The sequence below is a fragment of the Belonocnema kinseyi genome, chromosome 8, assembly GCF_010883055.1.
Source record: "Belonocnema kinseyi isolate 2016_QV_RU_SX_M_011 chromosome 8, B_treatae_v1, whole genome shotgun sequence".
Classification (NCBI taxonomy): domain Eukaryota; kingdom Metazoa; phylum Arthropoda; class Insecta; order Hymenoptera; family Cynipidae; genus Belonocnema; species Belonocnema kinseyi.
In genome coordinates, this window is record NC_046664.1 from 88,765,917 (window position 1) to 88,785,866 (window position 19,950).

Genomic DNA, 19,950 nt, shown 5'->3' on the forward strand with positions numbered 1-19,950 from the left:
AAATCAATCGATTTTTTCTTAGTTAAAATTTCTAACTCTTTTAGAGATGAACAACGTTTGTTCTCTTTTTCTTTTCTTGTAGATTGTATCGTTTGTCGAAAAATTATTTTCTTTATTTTTAACGTTGTTTTTACGAATAAAACAAGAACTACGCGATCTATAAAACAGTTATTGACAACGGAGTTTGTAATACTTTCTCAGATGCATAATTTTTATATATTTTCTTATCTTGCATTGTTTTACCGCTAAATAACATTGTTGATTATTCTGTTTAGTGAGTAAACTCAGAACCGTCTGTCAAAAAATGCTCATTAACGAACTCGATATAACCTTTTTGGTCGCTAAGAACGTCTGCTTAAGCAAAATCAAATACAATTTGTCTTTTAAAAGTTATCAGGTATATAGTGGACAACAACAAAAACGACAAATAAACAGCATCGTAAAACCTTTTTTTCCGATTCAGGGGGTCTTGAAACGTGGAGATTCAAACAAATCAGCGACAGTCAGTTTTTCCATACAACTAATACCTTCTCATTATAATGAGAATGTAAAAATCATGAAAAAAATAAAAGTTAAAAGTTTTAAATTAGGAAATTTTGTTTGTTGAAAGGGACTTTTATAGCAACATGAAACAGTATCCAATAAATATAATCTAACATAAAGAATATTTCGGTTAGAGTTGATTGAGGCTCGGCGTGATATCTTTAGTTAAAAGAAATTCTTCACTGGAAGAAATGGTTAGTTGGGACAACTATTCAGTTTGTGAGATATGGTACTGACATTTTCTTAGTTGGAAAAACCATTAACTTAAGGGCTGGTACTAACTGAAGTTACAGCCACTAATGGAATTGTTGTATGAACTAATAAAATAGCAGTACCATATCTTACTAACTAAATAGTTGGCTCAACTAACCATTTTGTACAGTGTTGTTTCACTTCAAAAGAAATGGGTTTCTTTTTATTAAAGATATATGTATTGTACCATATTAACATGAAAGTGGTTTCGAATGATTGAAACATTCTTTTATTTTATATTTTTTAGGTTCAATTTAACATATTCAGACTATTTCACTAGGATCGTTTCGCTTTGTATTGCGAACACTTGCACATATCAAAATCAACGGTAAACATCAAATAGTGCGGAGAAATTCCAATATCTTTTATATGGCGGGCTTTACAAAGAATTACTGAAGTTTCAGAGACAAATTTCATACTTCGGTGAACACTCTTTCTGTAGAATTTCATGCTCCGTCAAATGCAGCGATTCACGCCGAATACTCGCAGTCTTTAGTTGACAGAAACATCTTCGAGTGAAAACGTCAAACAGGCGAATACCGAAATAATTTTGTTCATTGCACCAATACAATTTTTCCTTATTGCAGTTCTCACTCATCTACTACCACACTTATAAGAAAATAATGTCGCGTTACTGGATAACTAGCAGCTCGGAAATGTCAGGAAAGTTCGAACCGAGGTAAATATATAAAGCAGCATCAGTAGTAAGGGGAAGGCAGAGTTTCCAAGGAAGTTGAGGCGTTCATTGATACGTGAAAAATTGAACTCGACAGAGAAAAGTAGAAGCGTTCGCGCTCGATTTCTTTTGGCAAAGTCACTTCGACTATATTCGAATTTGTAACAGTATGGTAGTAGTATTCCAGCACGAAGGGTACGAAGGCTGCTACAATATACTTGATCCTCTATATAGATGCTAGATTGTTAGGTGGTTCACTCACCACACAATATAGAGGGATATGTTCAATTTTCTCACCCTCAAACCAGTTCTGTTATTTGTATTACCACCACTATTACTAACACAAAATACGCGTGCTTTAGACATTGTCTGCACGCGCAAACGCCACATATCCAGCAGACTCGATGCAATAAGTAAAGTTCAAGTAAACGGAATTGGTACACAAGTATGCATGTGAGAGTGGGGAAATTTCGATATACCTTTTCGTATTGTGACTTTATACAGGCATGGGATTTCAAGTATGCAGTTGTGACTCTTACTGCCTAATGCGATCAGCAATAGTTATATTCACTTTTCTAACGGGAATTTAGGTAAGGCGGAAATGATCATAAATTCACGGAGAAAACTAGGCATTAAAAAGAATATAATTAAAACGAGGATAGTCATTTTAAAGATCTAGATATTGTCGCGTATGCTCTTGAAATATTTTTGCAACATATGAGATATTGCCGGGCAATATATTTTAATATTAGATTTCCTATATCTGAGATATTTAACTACAATATCTGAATAGTGAATTCGTAGAGGGTTTGGTTCAGGTTAGTGTCCTGTGGTGGTTTACGCGCTTTTCTACTGTGAGCAATAGCACTGTAATAAAAATCTGATTTTTCCACATTTCGTGCGAGTAATTGGATAATGTAACGATAAGTATTACAAAAGCAACGTAAGAGTTCCTGAAGTACAGATGCAGAATTGAAGTGTTATTCGTTTAAAGCGAGCTGCTTTATTGGATATCATTCTCCTTGAGATTATACGCCGACGTTTCCTGCCTTGAGAACTCAGTTTTGGTATAATTTAATTTTGCTAGACTTTGAGTTTATTAACGAAAATACGACTAATGCTTTATATACAATGTGGGAAACATTATCGAGTGAAATTTACCAAATGGATATCTGTTGCACTATCTTAGAATATAATGCATAATATTTAAGATGTTTCAGTTTAAGATCTGAAAATATTCAAGATTGGTGTCTACACGGTAAAAAAAATTGAGCTGTGATAGGGATATTATTCCTTATTATAGCTAATCATTCAGCTGAAAGCGAACGAAGGAATTAAGAACGATCCCTGGATCAGCGAAAATGAATATCGTTGACCATTTTCCATATACCAGGGACATCGTATAGTCAAACCCCTAATAAGTATAGCTATAATAGGGATATTAAGAATAGGTGTCTGAAGGAATTATCGGAAGAACGTCGGTGCATTGGGGGAGCAGCGAAATAAAATGGCGACGGTCTAATCGGGAGTAGTGTCAATTCAGATTTACTTTGGACAATTAAACGCTTTTTACCACTTAAAATGTGCGCGAATGTTAATATTAAATAGAGTTTATGATTTTTGTAATAATAATTTACAATTGTTTCGATTGTAGGCGATAACTATATTGAAATACCAAGAAACGCAATAAAAACAACAAACTTGACCTCCAAATCCATTATACTGATTTCAGGGAAATTCATTTTCGCGATACCAGACGAAAGATTGGCTGGTGTAAGTTAAAATATTTCTATAACAACTAAATTGTTTTCTAACCTACAGATAACAAAATTATACATAATCTATCGAAAATAATAAACCCTCCAACTTAGCAATTTTGTCCAACTTACTGATTTACGAGAATAATTTACATAAAGCAACTAAATGTTTAACTCTTCAAATAAACGTTTTACCTAATCTAAGTGGACACTTTCTTTGAGTTTAATATATTCTCGATTCACTTGTTCGCCTCAAGAATTTTTTTTCCGTGCAGGATAATCAAGTTCAATATCATAGATGTTAACAACTAATATCTCCTTTTCAATATCCGAAGATACTGCGTTCGAATATATCCAAGACAGCTGTAACAAGAGAATTACGAAATTCAATCGGTAATCTGGTGTACAAAAGTTTTCAGAGTGTTAATCCTTAAAAGTAGTGATGATGGAGGTAAAAAAGATTATGGTAATGGAACCAAAAATATTTAATTTTTTTTTATTTTGGAGAAACAAAATTCAAATGAAGGAGCTATTCCATTTTTCGTTAAAACTTCACCTTTTTTTTAAGAAATCAAACATATAGTTCAAAATTTATCCTCCATGGAAAATTAAACTATCTGGTTAAAAATGTATTGAAAATTCGTCTTTTGTGTTAAAAATTTGATCTGCTTGGTTAGAAAATAATCACGTTGATTAAAAATTCAGCTATAAGATTGGCAAATAAGTCCGTTTGCTTTTTTTTAGACAATTTATCATTATTTATTAAAATGAGAAAACAAAGTTTAATTAATAACGTTATTTCAATTTCTCTCTATGACCTTTTGCCATCTTTTTACCAAATTCATTTTACCGCATTCGTAAAACAGCTAGGACTTTTTGATGGAAAACACATCTGGATGATTTTTGATACTCTCCTCGTTAGTACAGGTTTTTTCTTTCAGGTAAAATAGCGATTCAGTAGCAATTGTTGAGCCTTGACTTTGATCTTTTGCCTCATCTTTCATATTCACCTGCGACTAAGCGCCCTCTGATTAACATTTATTCGGATCGCTACAAAACTCCCTGAATGAAAAAAACCTTCACTAATGAGGAGACTAATAATCACCTAAATCGGGTTTTCATTGAAAAACTCAACAGTTTTTACGAGCGCGGTATAATGAAGTTGGTAAAATGTTGTAAATAGCTCATGAAGGGATATAGAAATCATGTAATTAATTAATCCTTGTCTTCTCTATGCAATAAATAATTATCAATTGTCTACAGAAGAATCGAACGGGCTTATTTGCCAAACTATCATTTAGTTGAATGTTTCACTCTTTCGTTGAAATTCATTTTTTTTCAGATTCGTGATTTTAGCCAAATATTTAAATATTTTGATAAGTAAATTCGGTTCTTTTCTTTTTGTTTAAGAATTAATTTTATTTACTGAAAAGGTAACCATTCCAGTTTTTGTCAAAAATTTATATATTTAATTTGAAATTGATATTTTCTCGTTGCAAATTATATTATTTGGTTGAAAATTCATCTTTGCCTTATAAAATTTAGCTTCATGCTTGAAAATGCATCATTTTGGCTGAAAAGAGCTATTTATGTACTCAAAAAATAATCAATTCAGGTTAAGGGTTCTCCTAGTTTGTTATGAAATAATCATTTTTAGATGAAAAATCAGCTAATTGGTTGAAAGTTGAATTGTCATGTGAAAAATTAATTTTTTACATCATTTTCATCATTTAAGTTCAAAATTCAACTTTTTGGTTGCTAAGGAACTTTTTTGTAAAAAGCTTATATTTCTGGGTTAAAAATTCAACTGATTTGTAGAAAATTAGTATTTTTGTTTTGAAGATTCAACAATTTGGTAGAAAATTAAACTATTTCTTTTAAAATGAAATTTTATGCTCAGATTTCATATTTATTGTTCAACATTCAACTCTTATGCAGAGGATTTGTCTTTTCGTAGCTCTAGAATTTCTATTAATTTTGTTAAAACTTTATGTATTTTTTAAATTTCGGTTTATTTTGAACAAAAATTAATCTTCAGTATTTAAAAATAATCTATTTGGTTCAGGATTCAATTATTTCGTTACAAATCCGTCTTTTTCTGTTAAATTTAATTGGTCAAAAGTACATTTTGTTTTTGATGAAAATTAATTCTTTACTAAAAATTTAAATGTTCTATTATTAGTTGAAAGATCATCTTTTTTCATTAATAATTCAACTATTTAGTTGAAAATCCATGCATATGTGTAAAATATGCATGGAAATTTTCTTAAAAAGAATGTATCCTCCTATTTTTTCCCTACTTACGCGAAAAATCACCATCTCGCCTGTTCTGAAATCATTTGAACTGTGAAATCTGGCATTTTGATATTTTAATTACTCTTAATTCATTACTGAGTTTTATAATTCAACACACGGTTACGTATTTAATTGATAACATATTTTATGGATGGCCCCTAAGCTGTAACGAAAATAAAAAAATTTTGTCATGCTTTGCACCTTTTCGATTTAAAACGTAGCTTTACTTTGAACAAAACATTTTAAGTTGTTATTATTATACCAACGCAGACATAGCCTTAAGGAGTAAACAATAAGAATTCCTAATGGTGCTTTCTGCTAAATTGATTATCAAAGAGACAACTGAGTTAGGTATTGAAAACCAGTTTCGATGCGGGTTAATGGACTGTCGGCAATAATTATTAATATCAAGATATTTAATTTGCATGTGCTTCATGAAGTTTTCGCGGAGCAGAATTTCAGGCATGATAAGGGCCATGCAAATGTATTATCGATTCGTCGTACGACATCCATGAAATTGAAGCTGCATATTACATAGAAGTTCTGGTTTAACGACATGATCAAGCTTCGCAAATTATAATTTGCGAAGTTTAGTTTTATTCTCCACTAATTCACGAAATTTGTTTTGTTTTTAATTCTTTTATTACCTGAAGGAGACGGCCCAGGATATACGCAATACACATTAATAGAGAGCGCCCTTTCTTCTACAGGGTTTATCACACCGTAAAAATCATCAAACTTTCTTCGAAGTCGGCGCAAACTGAAGAGTTTTGCATGTATTAGGGTAACTCAAAAAACTTGTATCTGTAGGGCAACGATCCCCCCTCCCATTTTATTTCAAATCCGAGAAAAGAAATTTCCGATTTTTTACTTTTTTATTTTTTTATTTTAACAGGTGCCGTTTTTGACTTGAAGTTTTCCATGTAAAATGCATGGGGAAAAATCACTTTTTTGAGTTTTTTAAATAATTTGTTAGGGTTTGAAAAAATGTGACAGGAAAGTGAAGGGGATTGTAGAAAATTTTCCAATAAAGGATTTCATGTAAGCAAATTCCATTTGTTAAAAAAGTTTTTTTTTGTAATAATAAGTTCACTAAAAAAAATTCGAAACAAAATTAATTAAACAATGTTATTAAATATTCCACTCAAGAAATATTAAGAATTTTCAATGAAAAAATTATTTAAACAATTGCAAATTAATGGAATAATGTTAATAAATATTTCACTAGACCAATAGTATTGATTTTAAAAGAAAAAAACTAATTATCGAAAAAAATTATTTACACAAATTCTATTTGTTTAAACAGTTAAAAATTAATTAACCGATATGAATTAATATTCCACTAGACTAATAGTAATCATTTTTAGGAGAAAAACGAATTTTCGAAAAAAAAATTTAAACAAATTCCATTGGAATAAATAATTGAAAATTATTAAATAATGATAATAAATATTCCACTAGGCCAATATTAATAATTTGAAGTAAAAAGAATACAAGAATATAGTGTTCAAAAGGTCAATTTCATAAAGAATTGACATTTTTGGTTTTCAGGGTAGTATCCAGGTAGTCGTGGGGGTGAATTAGGGGTATCAAACTTATATGTCTCATACATGAAATTCTTTATTGGATAATTCTCTACAAATCCTCATACTTTCATGTTACATTTTTTCAAATCCTACAAAATTATTCCAAAAACTCAAAAAAGTGATTTTTCCCCATGCAAATTCACATAGAAAACTTCAAGTCAAAACCAGCACCAGTTAAAATTAAAAAATTAAAAAAAAAAAAAGTTCGGGAATTTCTTTATTCGGATTTGGAATGAAATGGGGTGGGGGATCGTTGCCCACTAGCATGCAAAAGAATTTTGTTATGCATTTTTGAACCATCCTAATGTATATGGGCAAACAAAAATATAATTCACTATTCCAAACTAATGGTTTTTTGTCGTCAAAGTATTCAAAATAAGAAAAATTAAAAAATTTTGGTTTTATGGACCACTCTGTTGGAAACTTTTGGTCCGATTTTTTCCAAAGCTAGCTCAAATTGAAGGTATTTGCATGTAAATAGGCATACAAATATAATATTCTCTATGTTATACTGATATTATGTTGTTATTAAAGATAACAAAAAAAAATTTTATTTTTTATATCACTATACTGGAATATTTTCTCTTAGATCGATTTTTATTTGAAGATTATTTAAAATGAAGTATTTAGCGTTTTGACACAGATTAAAACATAGAATTTTCTACGTAAATGTCTCAGTTTTATGCCATTAGTAATAACAAATATAAAAGAGACAGAAACATTGTTTTTAGATCACTATATGTTGCCATATTTTGTGTTAAGCAGATTTTTCTGCTACCAGCCTGTAAAACTTTAAGAAAATAAAAAGTTTCCTTTTTTAAATCACTATGCTGGAATCTTTGCTGTTAGTTCAATTATCTTGAAAGATGGCTGAAATTGAAGGTCTTTCTACGTAGATGTGCGTTAAAAAATTGAATTTTGCTATATCGAATTATTTCTTTTTTGTGATCAGAGGGTACTAAATTAAAAAAATTATGAATTTTATTTTCTCAGATCACTATGCTGGAATAATTTACTTTTAGTAAAACTGCCTTCGAAGAAGAATCAAACTGAAGTTCTTAACATGCAGATGTACATAAAAAAATGTGCAATATCACGTTATTGCTTTTTTATTATCAATGGATAAAAAATTATGAAAATTAAGACATTTTTTCCCGAATAGCTATGCCATAATCTCTTATTTTAGTTGGACTGTCTTTGAAGATGGCTCTCTTTGAATTTAGATCTTCTTTAGAAAAAAATTTATATGATATAGTAATATTTTTTTGTTATCAGAGGTTAATAAAAAGAAAGATATATGCTAAATTCTTGACATGCAAACAAATGCGCAATGAGAAATAAAATTTGTTGTGTCAGATTATAGCACAAGGAAACCCTGTTTTTTATTAAGCTATGCTGAATTCTTTTTCAATGGTTCAATTGCGTTCGAAGATGTGTAAAATTGAGGATCCTGGCATGTAGATGTGCAATAAAAAATCAAATTTCCAATTTTGATATGTTTCTTTTTGTAACATTTGTTAAAAAACGTAGATATTTTACATGTAAAGACGCAAGTTTGAGCGCGCATAAAGCGCGAGACTGTTCGTCTTACGCTTTTTACTTGATAATATATTTATCTCGTGCTTCGCGCTCGATAATGTATTTACCTCACGCTCCGCGCTCGGTCTTTGTATATTCCCCGCACTTGTGCACAGATTTTTTTAAACTAAAGGTCAAAGCATCGACAACAGTAATTTGGTGATAGTGAATTCTCTTTTGTTAAAGCTCCTTCGGCTTTAAAGAACACATTCTCATCACGTATCTCGTGCTTCGCACTCGAATTTGTTCCTCAAATTGTATATTATTTCCATAAATGTATATTATTAAAATTCATAACATACATTGATATTAAAATAGACGTAGTTTCATTGTCTCGTTTATAAAATGCGCATTCTTTTAAAAAAATGTTGTTATTAAACATTTTATAGCAACTTCTGCCGGTTTTTCAAAAACTAAATTTGTTCATTTACAAATTTTATTTATACGATTTAAACGTTACACATACGGTCTACACGTCAGCCTTACATTTTTTTAACTTTTAAATTATATTCCTAACATCAGTGACCCACGAAACTTCGATTAATAAGGGGTTGGGGTGAGGGAGGGGGGGGGCGATTAGTTTCAACCGAGAGTAATAGCTGGTTAGTGTTTTATTCTGAGGTCACCGAAATTCAACAGCTTTGTGTTAGATGCAAGTTCAAATACTGTTAAATAGTTGAATAAAAAAATGTAATTTTTGATTTTCCAATATTTTTTTACGCTGTAAAAATTTGAGTTTTAGAATTTTCAAGAAAATTCAAAAAGTTGTTATGATAGCCTTGCAGAGCATTTAAAAAGCAATATTTTTCTGTTCCTGACTTTTTTCATTACCGTGCGTTATTTGGCTTAAAATGTTCATTTTCGTGTGTTTTTTTGGGATTTTGTAAATTCTATAACTCTGTTAAATTTTGTTTTTATGAAAAAAGTCATTTGCAAAAATTGTTTATCTTTTTGAGTATTATAAATAACTGTACAGAGAATTTTTGAATCTTGAAAAAAGTGGTCTCAAAAATTTTCAAAATACGGTTCCTTTTTGAATTTTTATCCAAAATGGCTAGCTAACGAACGTGACCTTTAGTTTAGGACACTCAAAGAGTATACGAAAGGCCAATCCAATCCGTCAATTCTTTCAAAACGTAGAAATTCAGCAAAAACTGGGGGGAGGGGGTCAAATTTTACACAAATCTAATACCTTTTCTGATGAAAATGTAAAAATGATGTATTCTAATAAAAATCCAACAGACTGTGGTTCTTCATTTTCCCTCTAGCTCTTTTACAAACTCAATATTATTATTCATATGATTATATTGATATAAAAACTTTTAGGAAATTTTTTAGATTAAGAAATTGTAAGACGAGAGAACGAGGGAAAAGAATTATTTTGCCTTTTAACGGTTGATGTTGTATGAGAATTTTTAAGTGCACGCATTTTGTCTTACAACTGGAAGCCGAGGGAACAAAAAAAATTACGAAATGGAAATTTGACCAAAACATGTGTCTTTCTTAAGTTTAACTCTCTCTCCCTTGAGAATGCGTATCTTGTGGCATATGAGTATTTAAAGGCATTCGGGTACTAAGTAATACCTAGTGGTGCAGCTGCTTAATTTTTCAGTGCTCTGAAATTTCATCTCAGTATATTTGCCGGTTCACTTAATTTTTGTTGAATCATTCGCTTGAAACATATATGTACACGTATGATCTCTCTTAGATATTAAAGCTCGACAGATGAAGACGCTTAAGAAAAAAAATAAGCCAGTAACGTTGATGCTAAATGATTGAGTATTGGTGAAACCTCTAAAGAATTAAAGCCGCTTAAAGTTCATTGCAGCGAATAGATGAAAAAGTACCCTTCGTACCTCAACAGAATGGAGGAATGCTATTAGCAGTAAATTTTGGCGTATAAATTTAAATTTTAACAAACTTAATAATTCACACTAAAATTGATGATTATCTTTTTTTATTCTTTTATTTTAAATCCATGCAATACATTCAGATATCCTGATTACATCTTTTTAAATAATTTCGATGTGAATTTTGCATGAGACTCTATTTTCTGTCGAAAGTTAACCAGGAGTGGCATTTATTTCCAACTTCGCTAAGGCCTTCTGTAAATGTAGATTACTTCTTAATTTTTTTAATTTGTAATAATTTGGATGACTTCTGTATTTACAATTCTAACGTAAAGCTTTGACATGGTTTAATTTTATATAAAATTCACATGCACAATCTCGACAGGTAAAACAATTTTTATGAGTCTAATGAGAAATGAATTATCCTTTTTATAAATGTTTCTTATAATTCGAGAGAAATTGCTTTACCTAGTTAATAGATGGCTCAAACTGGCAAAAAATTGCAAATTTCAGCCCTTTAAGTTTTTCCAGTTAAAGTAAAAAAGAGCTATGATTTTTCTCGAGATTTTTCTTCAATCCATTTAACGGAGAGTGAAGCCTGATGCACTCACACATATATATTCATTCGATTAGTAGTAGTCATATTCTCGTATTCAATAATGCAAATAGAATACCTGCAATAACCCTTTCAATCACTGTTATAATACATTCAATATTTCGAAACATCTAGGTCGCATTTTAATTTAATTAGCCCTTTATCTCGCTACTATTAAACCTACTCTAAAATTTAATAATTTAATTTGAAAGTTCTTTGAAGGTATACGACTTCGAACAGTTCTCTTCCATTTATTCATGGTAATCTTTGCACTCCATTACGTGTGAAAAAAGGTCGTTAACGCCTCGTGTAATACACCGATAGTATCACAACGGTCACGCTAATTTAGAAAAAGGATGGCGACCGAGGTGGCAGTACTCTATTTTGACACATAAAATTAAACACCCAATCTACGTAAATCTAAAACCAAGGAACCAACTAGGGCTTCACCGCTTCCGCTGTCATGCAGGATATTGAAGCTGAAAAATTAATCTTGTCCAGAATAATAAATGAAAATTAATCTTTCAAAAATATAGCTGTGACTAAATAATTTTAAATATAAAGACTTATAAATCTGTAGAGATTTTTAGGGAAGTTGACAACAATAAAAATTAACCGTTTAAAGAGTTTTCGTGGTCTTCTAACAATTCTGTAAGGGTTAACGAAGTGACGCATTGAAATTGGTTTAAACATGCTGGTAAGAATCGTACTTTTCACGTTGCTTAAAATATGATAACTCTATTGGCAATCACAGGTATCCACATCTAAGAGTAAATTTCTGCAATGGAAGACAAGGAGGATACTCATTTTACCGCCCACCCCGGAAATATTTGACATAGACCTATTAGAAACATAATCAAGTATTTATTTATTTATTGATAGATAATTATATGTTAATGATTAGTAATTATTAAGTATTTAATAAAATTGTGCATACAGGATTTTTGGGGGTTGCTTTATTATTCCTTGAACATTAAAACAAGAAAACCGACCTTTCCTGGCAATCAAAATAAAGGAGTATTTCTGATATTAAACTATTATAGTGAAAACTAACTTTACGAAACGTCCACTAACAAAAAGTGTGAATTTATTTGGGGTTTTTTTGAACATCTCTAAAAAGTTTAAACAAGAAAATTGACATTTCTAAAACACCGAAACCGAGGGAAATTTTTAATATAGTATAGGAATTAGAAACAATTCTAAATAAATGAGAGACATACTCTATCATCAAAATTATTAGAAATTATGTTCGGGGTTGTTTTAACATTCCTTTGACATTCAAGCAGGAAAATCGGCATATCGAAAAAATAAAAAATAGGAATTTTTTCAAATTAGAATATTATATGGTTCGAAAACAATTCTAAGTAAATGTGAAAAATATAGCCTGACAGAGAAAGTCTTTGAAAATATGTTATTTATTCTTTAGACTCTTTGTAAACATGCAAACAAGGAAATCGACCTTTACTAACAATCAAAATCAGCAGTACTATAGGTGCAGGAAATCGATTTACAATACAGGCGGTAAACATGTCCTATAGAGGAAAGTCACTGAAATTATTTTAGGAGGTATTTTTGTAGCACGTAAACATTCAAACAAAAAAATCAACATATCCAAAGAACCAAATCCAGACGAGTGTTTTTATTACACGATTGGGAATTCCAATCAATTAATTATATATGTAAGAAACACATCCTGGCAAGGAAAGTATTTGAAATTATACAAAGTTTTTTTTAGCATCCTTAAAATGTTCAAACGGGAGAATCGACATTTAGTAACAACAAAAAATCACAGGAGATTTTTGAATATATTATTGGGGTCGAAAATCATGTTTTATAACATAAATTTTTAAAAAATCGAGCGCATGTTTTAATAGGGCAATATTTCATTGTACTTAGTATTTAAAATCCCCTGAAATAAAATCTATTAATCTTTATGCCGGTTATTTTTCTCAAATTGATCGTGGTTTTAGTATGTTGATTTACTTTGGATACTATGGATACTGTGGTTTTAGTATTTTTGATAATGATTACTTTCTGTTTTAATGTTTTAGGGACGTTAACACAACTATTAAAATAAATTCTAACACTTTTTCTGGGAGGAGATGCTTCCTGTAACTACTTTTACTTATTTTTTATCCGACTAGAATAAAAAAATCTCCCTTGGTTTTGGTCCCTAGGGAATGCTGGTTTCAATGCTTCAATGGTTACGATATGTTATAGCAAGGCACAAACATTCCATATATGTAAAATAATGCATCTTTAATGTTTATGGGTAAAAAACTATCCATTTAATCGTTCTGATCTAAAAATATAAGGTAATTTAATCAAACCTAACACAAAATTGTTGAGCTGAATAACATTTAAATAATAGACTAATTTTTAATATAAATTGATGTGAAAATCGAAATTTTAACATTATACAACATTAAAGTTATACAAAAATTAAAATCAGACACTTAAAAACAAGTAATTTTCTGTAAATTTTGTGCAGGTTTCTTTCTAAAAATTAAAATAATATCAACATTTCAACAACAAAAAATGAATTTATAAACTTTTTGGAAATTTGGAAAATTTACGGAAATTGAAAGTAATTTATTGTAAATGATGGTGATCTAGTGTTTATTTTTGTTAGAGTATTACGCCAAATATTTGAGAAAATATTGATAATTTATAAATTTTCTATAAATTTCTTGAATTCATATTAAAATTAAAATCATGCCTGTTTTTAATAAAAAATGTCTAAAAGCATACATTTGTTATGAAAAAGATCCTATGTGCTAAGTCGTAGGGAAGTAAGCACATTACAGATTTTAATGCACTAAAACACCATCGAAGTAAATTTAGGAATATTTATAAATTCTGAATTATATTATAAAATTATAAGAGTTTAAAATTATCCAATTTATTTAAGTGATAGTTGAAATTTTATTTTTTAAGCTTCTTTCCCATGAAAATACTATACAGATTGTATTTTGGATAATATCTAATAAAGAAAATATATTTAGTATTATTACAAAGCTTTTTCATAAAGCTGAAACCCAACCAAATTCTCAAGTTTCCGAAAATGTCCGCCTTTATATGTAGGGCACGTAACGGTGTAAAAACTATTTTTCAATGACAGTTTTCAGTGAAAATTTAGCAAAATATACTAAATTGTATATGGTGCAATAAATCTAGAAATCCGTTTTCTAGAAAATAAGAGTAACTCCTGTTGACGCGAGTGAATTCAATCAAATCGCGTTTTCAGCTCAGTACCTATAGTAGATTCACTTCATTGGATCCCGGCGCTTGCCAGCGAAACTCAGAACTCAATCACTTTCTTTAAAGTACTATGAGAAAGTGTATCGTCAAACCCCTACCTTCCAAGTCAAAGTACATTGTTCTTACTTTATGATCCTCAGAAAAAGAAGAGTTTTTTCAGGACAAAAGTGCCATAAAGGTCCCATTTTATTATTATTACCAAAATTTCACAAGAGACGATGGATTTTATATTCCAGAAAATTCCTACTAAACTAGATCTAAATTACCAAAAAACTTCACGATACATCATGCTTGAAAATATTTTTTTAGGACAAAATTTTCGGAAGTCTCACATTCTTCTTGGAAATTTTAGGACTTGTACAATTGATAAAAGAGAGCCAAGTTGAATTTTTTCGGCACTATTATCCAAATAGATCCATCTCAAAATGGACGCAAATTGAACTTTTTCAGTACGATTGTCCTAATTTAATAGTACTTTTTAAGATATAAATTTCACGAGCACATGTAAAAATTCCCAGTGGGATCCCTTATGTGACTTTTTGTTTACTACTAGATTTTCAAATGTACAACAAATATGTAATATTAAAAAGCATCATATTTTTTGAAAAAAACGTTGACTAATAGCTCAAAATAATGAGATGTGAACACTTCAATATTCCTAGGGTTAAATGGCTTTAAAACAATAATAACTTGATTAGCCCAAACTTTCAAAATTACAAAAGTACAATATTAATTTTGTTGTTGTATTTTCTCGCATTTTGAGACTTATCTAATTTTAGTTTGAAATCTTCTGTTTGACAAATAGGATAAGACGTCCCTTCAATTAATATGTTTTATAGTCATTTTTAGAAAGTTTCCCTGGACCAAATAGTATATTTTAGTACTGAACCACTGTCATTCGTTTAATAGTGATTCCTTAGTCTTGTTTGGAATTAAAACTATTACCAGCCAAACGAAAATTCAGCCATCATTAGGTAATACTCCAGTGTCAAAAATAGAATAATGATTTATTTTTAATTTACGAAAATGGTATTTTGATTGTCGCAAAAGAAATTTTATTTTGCATTGTCGATTTATCAATGTTTGAAGTATTTCGAGATTCGGGTGTACTATCACCTTAATTAAAGCGCAAACTATGAAGGAAGTTCCACTTTTAATAATTCCATTATATTATTATGTGTGTCTCGTAGTTTGCAACTATTTTTAGTAGATTTAAAAAGTATTCAACAACAATCTTGGTCAAAGTGAGCGGAAACTTTAACGCTCTTAGTATCTCCTAAGCTTGGTATAAGATTCTTAGTCTGGAGACTGAAGTTTAGAACTTCAGGCTATGGGCTTTCTAAAAACTTTCACGTGCTTTTCTTAGACCTATTATGACGTAGCGCGTATTAATATATCTCATTTATTAAAAGATAAAGCTTATAAATCGTAATGACGGCTTAGATTTTGTTTAAGGACTTTTTAGACTGAGATAAATTTACAAAATCTGATTTTAAATTCTATTTATTCAAAAGTAAATGAATTACATAGTTTTCAAACTTTAGTGCTAATTATTTTTAAAGCAAACTAGGGTAGGGTGGGGCGAGATAAGCATAGTTATCCTTTCAACGTCTGTATTTGAAATCTGCTAATTCATAGCTTGAAATTAAAACGTTATATATAAGTACTCTACATACATTCTTTATTAAAATTTTTCCAAGATAAAAGTAACTAAAAAAGTATATGCGGAATTAGAAACGAAAATAAAAAACTAGTGCGCTTGACTCATATCGTCTCATACCTGGGGCGGGATGAGCCAGGCATTGGGGCGAGTTGGGCCACTTATTTAGACGACTTATTACATATTACGTTTAAAATGATGCAATCCTTAATCCAAGCCGCTATCGTAACTACCGTTACAAAGATTAAATAGAAAAACGATTTATGCTCGCATATCCTTTAATAATTTTATTACAGAAATAAATATAGCAATTTTTCGACTCACCCATGTACATTGTCTGAGTAAAAGTTAAATTCTACAATACGAAAACTCCTAAATACTAGATTAGTCTACTCCAATTATTACATGACACTGAATTTCGTACATTCTGGTTGACAGCAACTTCTTATTATTTTCTCCTACCTGTAACAGTGCTGCTGTCATAATTTTTCTGAGCATTTTTGTCGACAATATTAGTTTTTTATACGTTTACACGGTAATTAACACCCTGCACAATCTGATAATAGGAAACATTGCACAGGAAGAGGTGGCTCATTCCACCAAATATGCCACTTTTTAGTAAACTCAAAATTGTACTTATTTCGGTTTTATAATTATATATAAATTTGCTAAAAACATAAGTTTCAGTAAATAAGCTAACTAAATAACCACTGGAAAAACATCTAATATGTAATTTTGTGTGATTCTTGAACATTCTAAGCAAATGCAAAATAGCAGAATACAGGCCTTAAAATTTTTACTTTCGTTTTTCCAAATTTATTCAACATTAGCCGAAAAATTTTGTAAAAAGAATTTTGATAACGTTCTTCCTGATAATAATACAAACAAGAGTTACAAAAGAAATGATAGCCTACGAGAAAATTGAGTAGCTCATATTACCCCCTATTCTCATCTCGCCCAACCCTATCCTATATTTTGGAATTTTTCGCTTCTACGACAAAATATCACTGTTCTGCTCATATCTCATTTTTGATGAGAAGACTTCATTTAAATATTGACACAAAAATATTTAACAAGGGATAAACATCATTATGTTTCTTTCTTAAAGAAGAACGTCATTAGAACGAAATGCAAGAGTTTTAAGTAAACGAAATGTGGAATGCAAGATAAATAAAGTCAGACATCCTGAAGATCTGCCGTGTCAGAAAGGGATGAAATGGCTTCATTACTGTAAGTCCTAAGAGAGAGATTTTAGTTCTTATAGAGGATCCGAAAAAATCAATAATTCTACATAATATATTCCCTTATTCGCATTAGTAAAACAAAAGTTCTCAAATCTGTCCACATACATTGTTGTTAAAATCATATGCTATTAAAACGGTTCATACACAAATATGAAATTCAAGCACATGAAAGTTATAAATAGTACAATAATCCTTATCAGCTTTCATATATGTATGTCTAGATATATTTTGTGAAATGGGGGAGCTGTTGGCCCTAAATTAAAAGATTTATATACTAATTAAAGTCTAAATTATTATCCTGGTGGAATCGCATTATTATTAAGAAGATTTAGAGTTTCATTTGGGTAAGTTTAACGATTCAAAACAGTCCAGGAAAAAATTAATCTGACATACTAAAGTTTTCTAAATATTAAATAAAATTATCTCCAAACATTCTGGGTATACGGTATCATTTTTGATAATAATTACACAATAATTCAATAATTGGGTGCAGATGTTTGTTGCTACGATTGTTTTTTAAACAAGATTAAAGCGATATTTTGAGGTTCTAAATATAATTAAACAAACCTTTTTTTATGAGATCAACTCTGGCATCTGTAATTACTGTCGAAAATTCCGTAAGAAAATATAAAAAGCAAGAACATATTCTCTTCACAAAAGACTTATGAACAAACTGGAGGGTGAGATGAGCATTTTTACTGGTATCTATTAGATTTATTGCACAAATATTGCAACAGAAAGATCATATAAAAAAAAGATGAAGTTTAATAATAATAAAATAGTTTTTATCAAAAATGTCACAGTTTTAATATGTCAAAATGGAAACTTTTCGTATTATTGAAATGGGTCTGAGAAAATATTGAAAAATCGCAAATATAAAGAACAAACAGTGTAAAATATTTCATGAAATCGAATTTTAATTAAAAAGAAAGTTATTCTGAATAAAGCAATAATTCCGAAAACTCTGTCGAATAGAAGCCATTGATGTCCAACTTCAAACATAAAATCTAAAAACTTGATATTCAAGATTTTAATTAAAAAATAATGTTTCCATAAATTAAATATTTAATACGTTTAAAAGTGAACGTTTTTTTTCAAATACGTATATTGCCTGATGAAAACAATTTTTATTTAAATCAATGTAAATTTTTTTCTTATTAAAAAGTTTTACCGTATTAAGAAAGAAATGAGTGAGGCTACATATTAATTTTTTCTGTCTCTATAAATTATTATCAAAACAGTGTTTTCGAAATTATTGATGATTTAAAAATTAGGCTTACCAATTATGTCCGATTTTACAGTCCCGAAAATTAAAGCTGCTAATAAAAGAACCACGAACCCGTGGTTTTCACCACTAAAAACACGTATCACGTTCATTGCCTGTACCTTGATTTTGTCCGGAGAGTAGCGCGTGTCGCGTGGAGACTGAACTTTAGTCCGATGCAACTCTCTGTATATTGCGAATCCCCCACTAGTCTCCAGTGGGAAATGTTTTCTGGCGATGAGCGCGCTACGCTACCTACTGCCCAGTCTCACTCGGCCATTTCAACCCTTAAAATCAACGACTTTTACATCTACTATATGAGTACATTTTATTACGACCACCAAGCAAAGTCAAGCTGGCCACCCGTCAAATGCTTCGGACTGCGCCAAGCTTGCGGTTAGAATTTTTTACACTCATCAGAGAAGGAATTAGATTTGTTTAAAATTTGACTCCCCACAGTTTTTGTCAAATGTTCACGTTTTTAGACCCCCTGAATCCAAAAAACATGTTTTCACGAATGTGTCTGTCTGTTTGTATGTCTGTACGTATGTATGTCTGTCTGTGCGTATGTCTGTCTGTGAGTACGATTACTTTTGAAAAAATCATTCTATCAGATTGGCCTTTAGTACATTCGTTTAGTGTGCTAAACTAAAGGTCAAGTTCGTTAGCCAGACATCTTGGATCAAAATACTACATATGAGCCATTTTGAACATTTTTGAGTATACATCTTTTCATGATTCAAAAATTCTTCGTACAGTTGTTCATGGTACTTGAAAAGAAAAATGGTACTTTTCGATAGCCCTACAAGATTATCATATCAACTTTTTGAATTTTTTCGAAAAATTCAATTTTTGACCGCACGAAAAATAATAAAAAATAAAAAATTGCATTTTGCGAATGTGTCTGTCGGTCTGTCTGTATGTATTTATGCCCGTCTGTCTGTCAGCACGATAACTTTTGGAAAAGTAATTTTATTAGATCGGCCTCTAGTACACTCTTTATAAGTGTCCTAAACTAAAGGTTAAGTTCGTTAGCCAGCCATATGGTTAAAAGTTCAAACAGTGAGCGCCTTTTGAATATTTTTGAGACCATGTTTTTGAAAATTCAAGAATTCTCTGTACGGTTATTCATAGTATTTAAAAAGTCGAACAATTTATCTAACCACTTTTTTCATAAAATTAAAAACTGTGAGAATTATAGCATTTACAAAATTCCAAAAAAAAACACACGAAAATGAACCGTTCAAGCCAACTAACGGACGATATGAAAAAATGGCAGGAGAAGAAAAAGTTTGATTTCTATGTGCCCTAGAAGATTATCATAACAACTTTTGAAATCTTCTTGATAAATCAAAAAATAAATTTCGACAGCATAAAAAATAATGGAAA

General features: G+C 30.2%; 2 protein-coding genes across 7 annotated transcripts in view; both read right to left on the reverse strand.

The window, feature by feature from the left end:
* The window catches only part of LOC117178909 (limbic system-associated membrane protein-like), a 253,765-nt gene extending 235,067 nt beyond the window's left edge, over positions 1–18,698 (reverse strand). For both annotated transcript variants that reach the window (XM_033370451.1, XM_033370450.1), the window contains exon 1: positions 18,578–18,698. In XM_033370451.1, the coding sequence (XP_033226342.1) occupies positions 18,578–18,674 (97 nt within the window). In that variant the 5' untranslated portion in view covers positions 18,675–18,698. The remainder of the gene's footprint in view (positions 1–18,577) is intronic.
* The window catches only part of LOC117178911, a 39,007-nt gene that overhangs the window by 5,887 nt on the left and 13,170 nt on the right, over positions 1–19,950 (reverse strand). Inside the window, exon 3 of one of the 5 annotated variants that reach the window (XM_033370457.1) lies at positions 3,479–3,591. The exons of 3 other annotated variants lie outside the window; for them this stretch is intronic. In XM_033370457.1, coding sequence (XP_033226348.1) covers positions 3,551–3,591 — 41 coding nt within the window. In that variant the 3' untranslated portion in view covers positions 3,479–3,550. Of the gene's footprint in view, positions 1–3,478; positions 3,592–10,713; positions 10,793–19,950 lie in introns of those variants that run through there. One more of the 5 variants, XM_033370455.1, reaches the window with a different exon arrangement.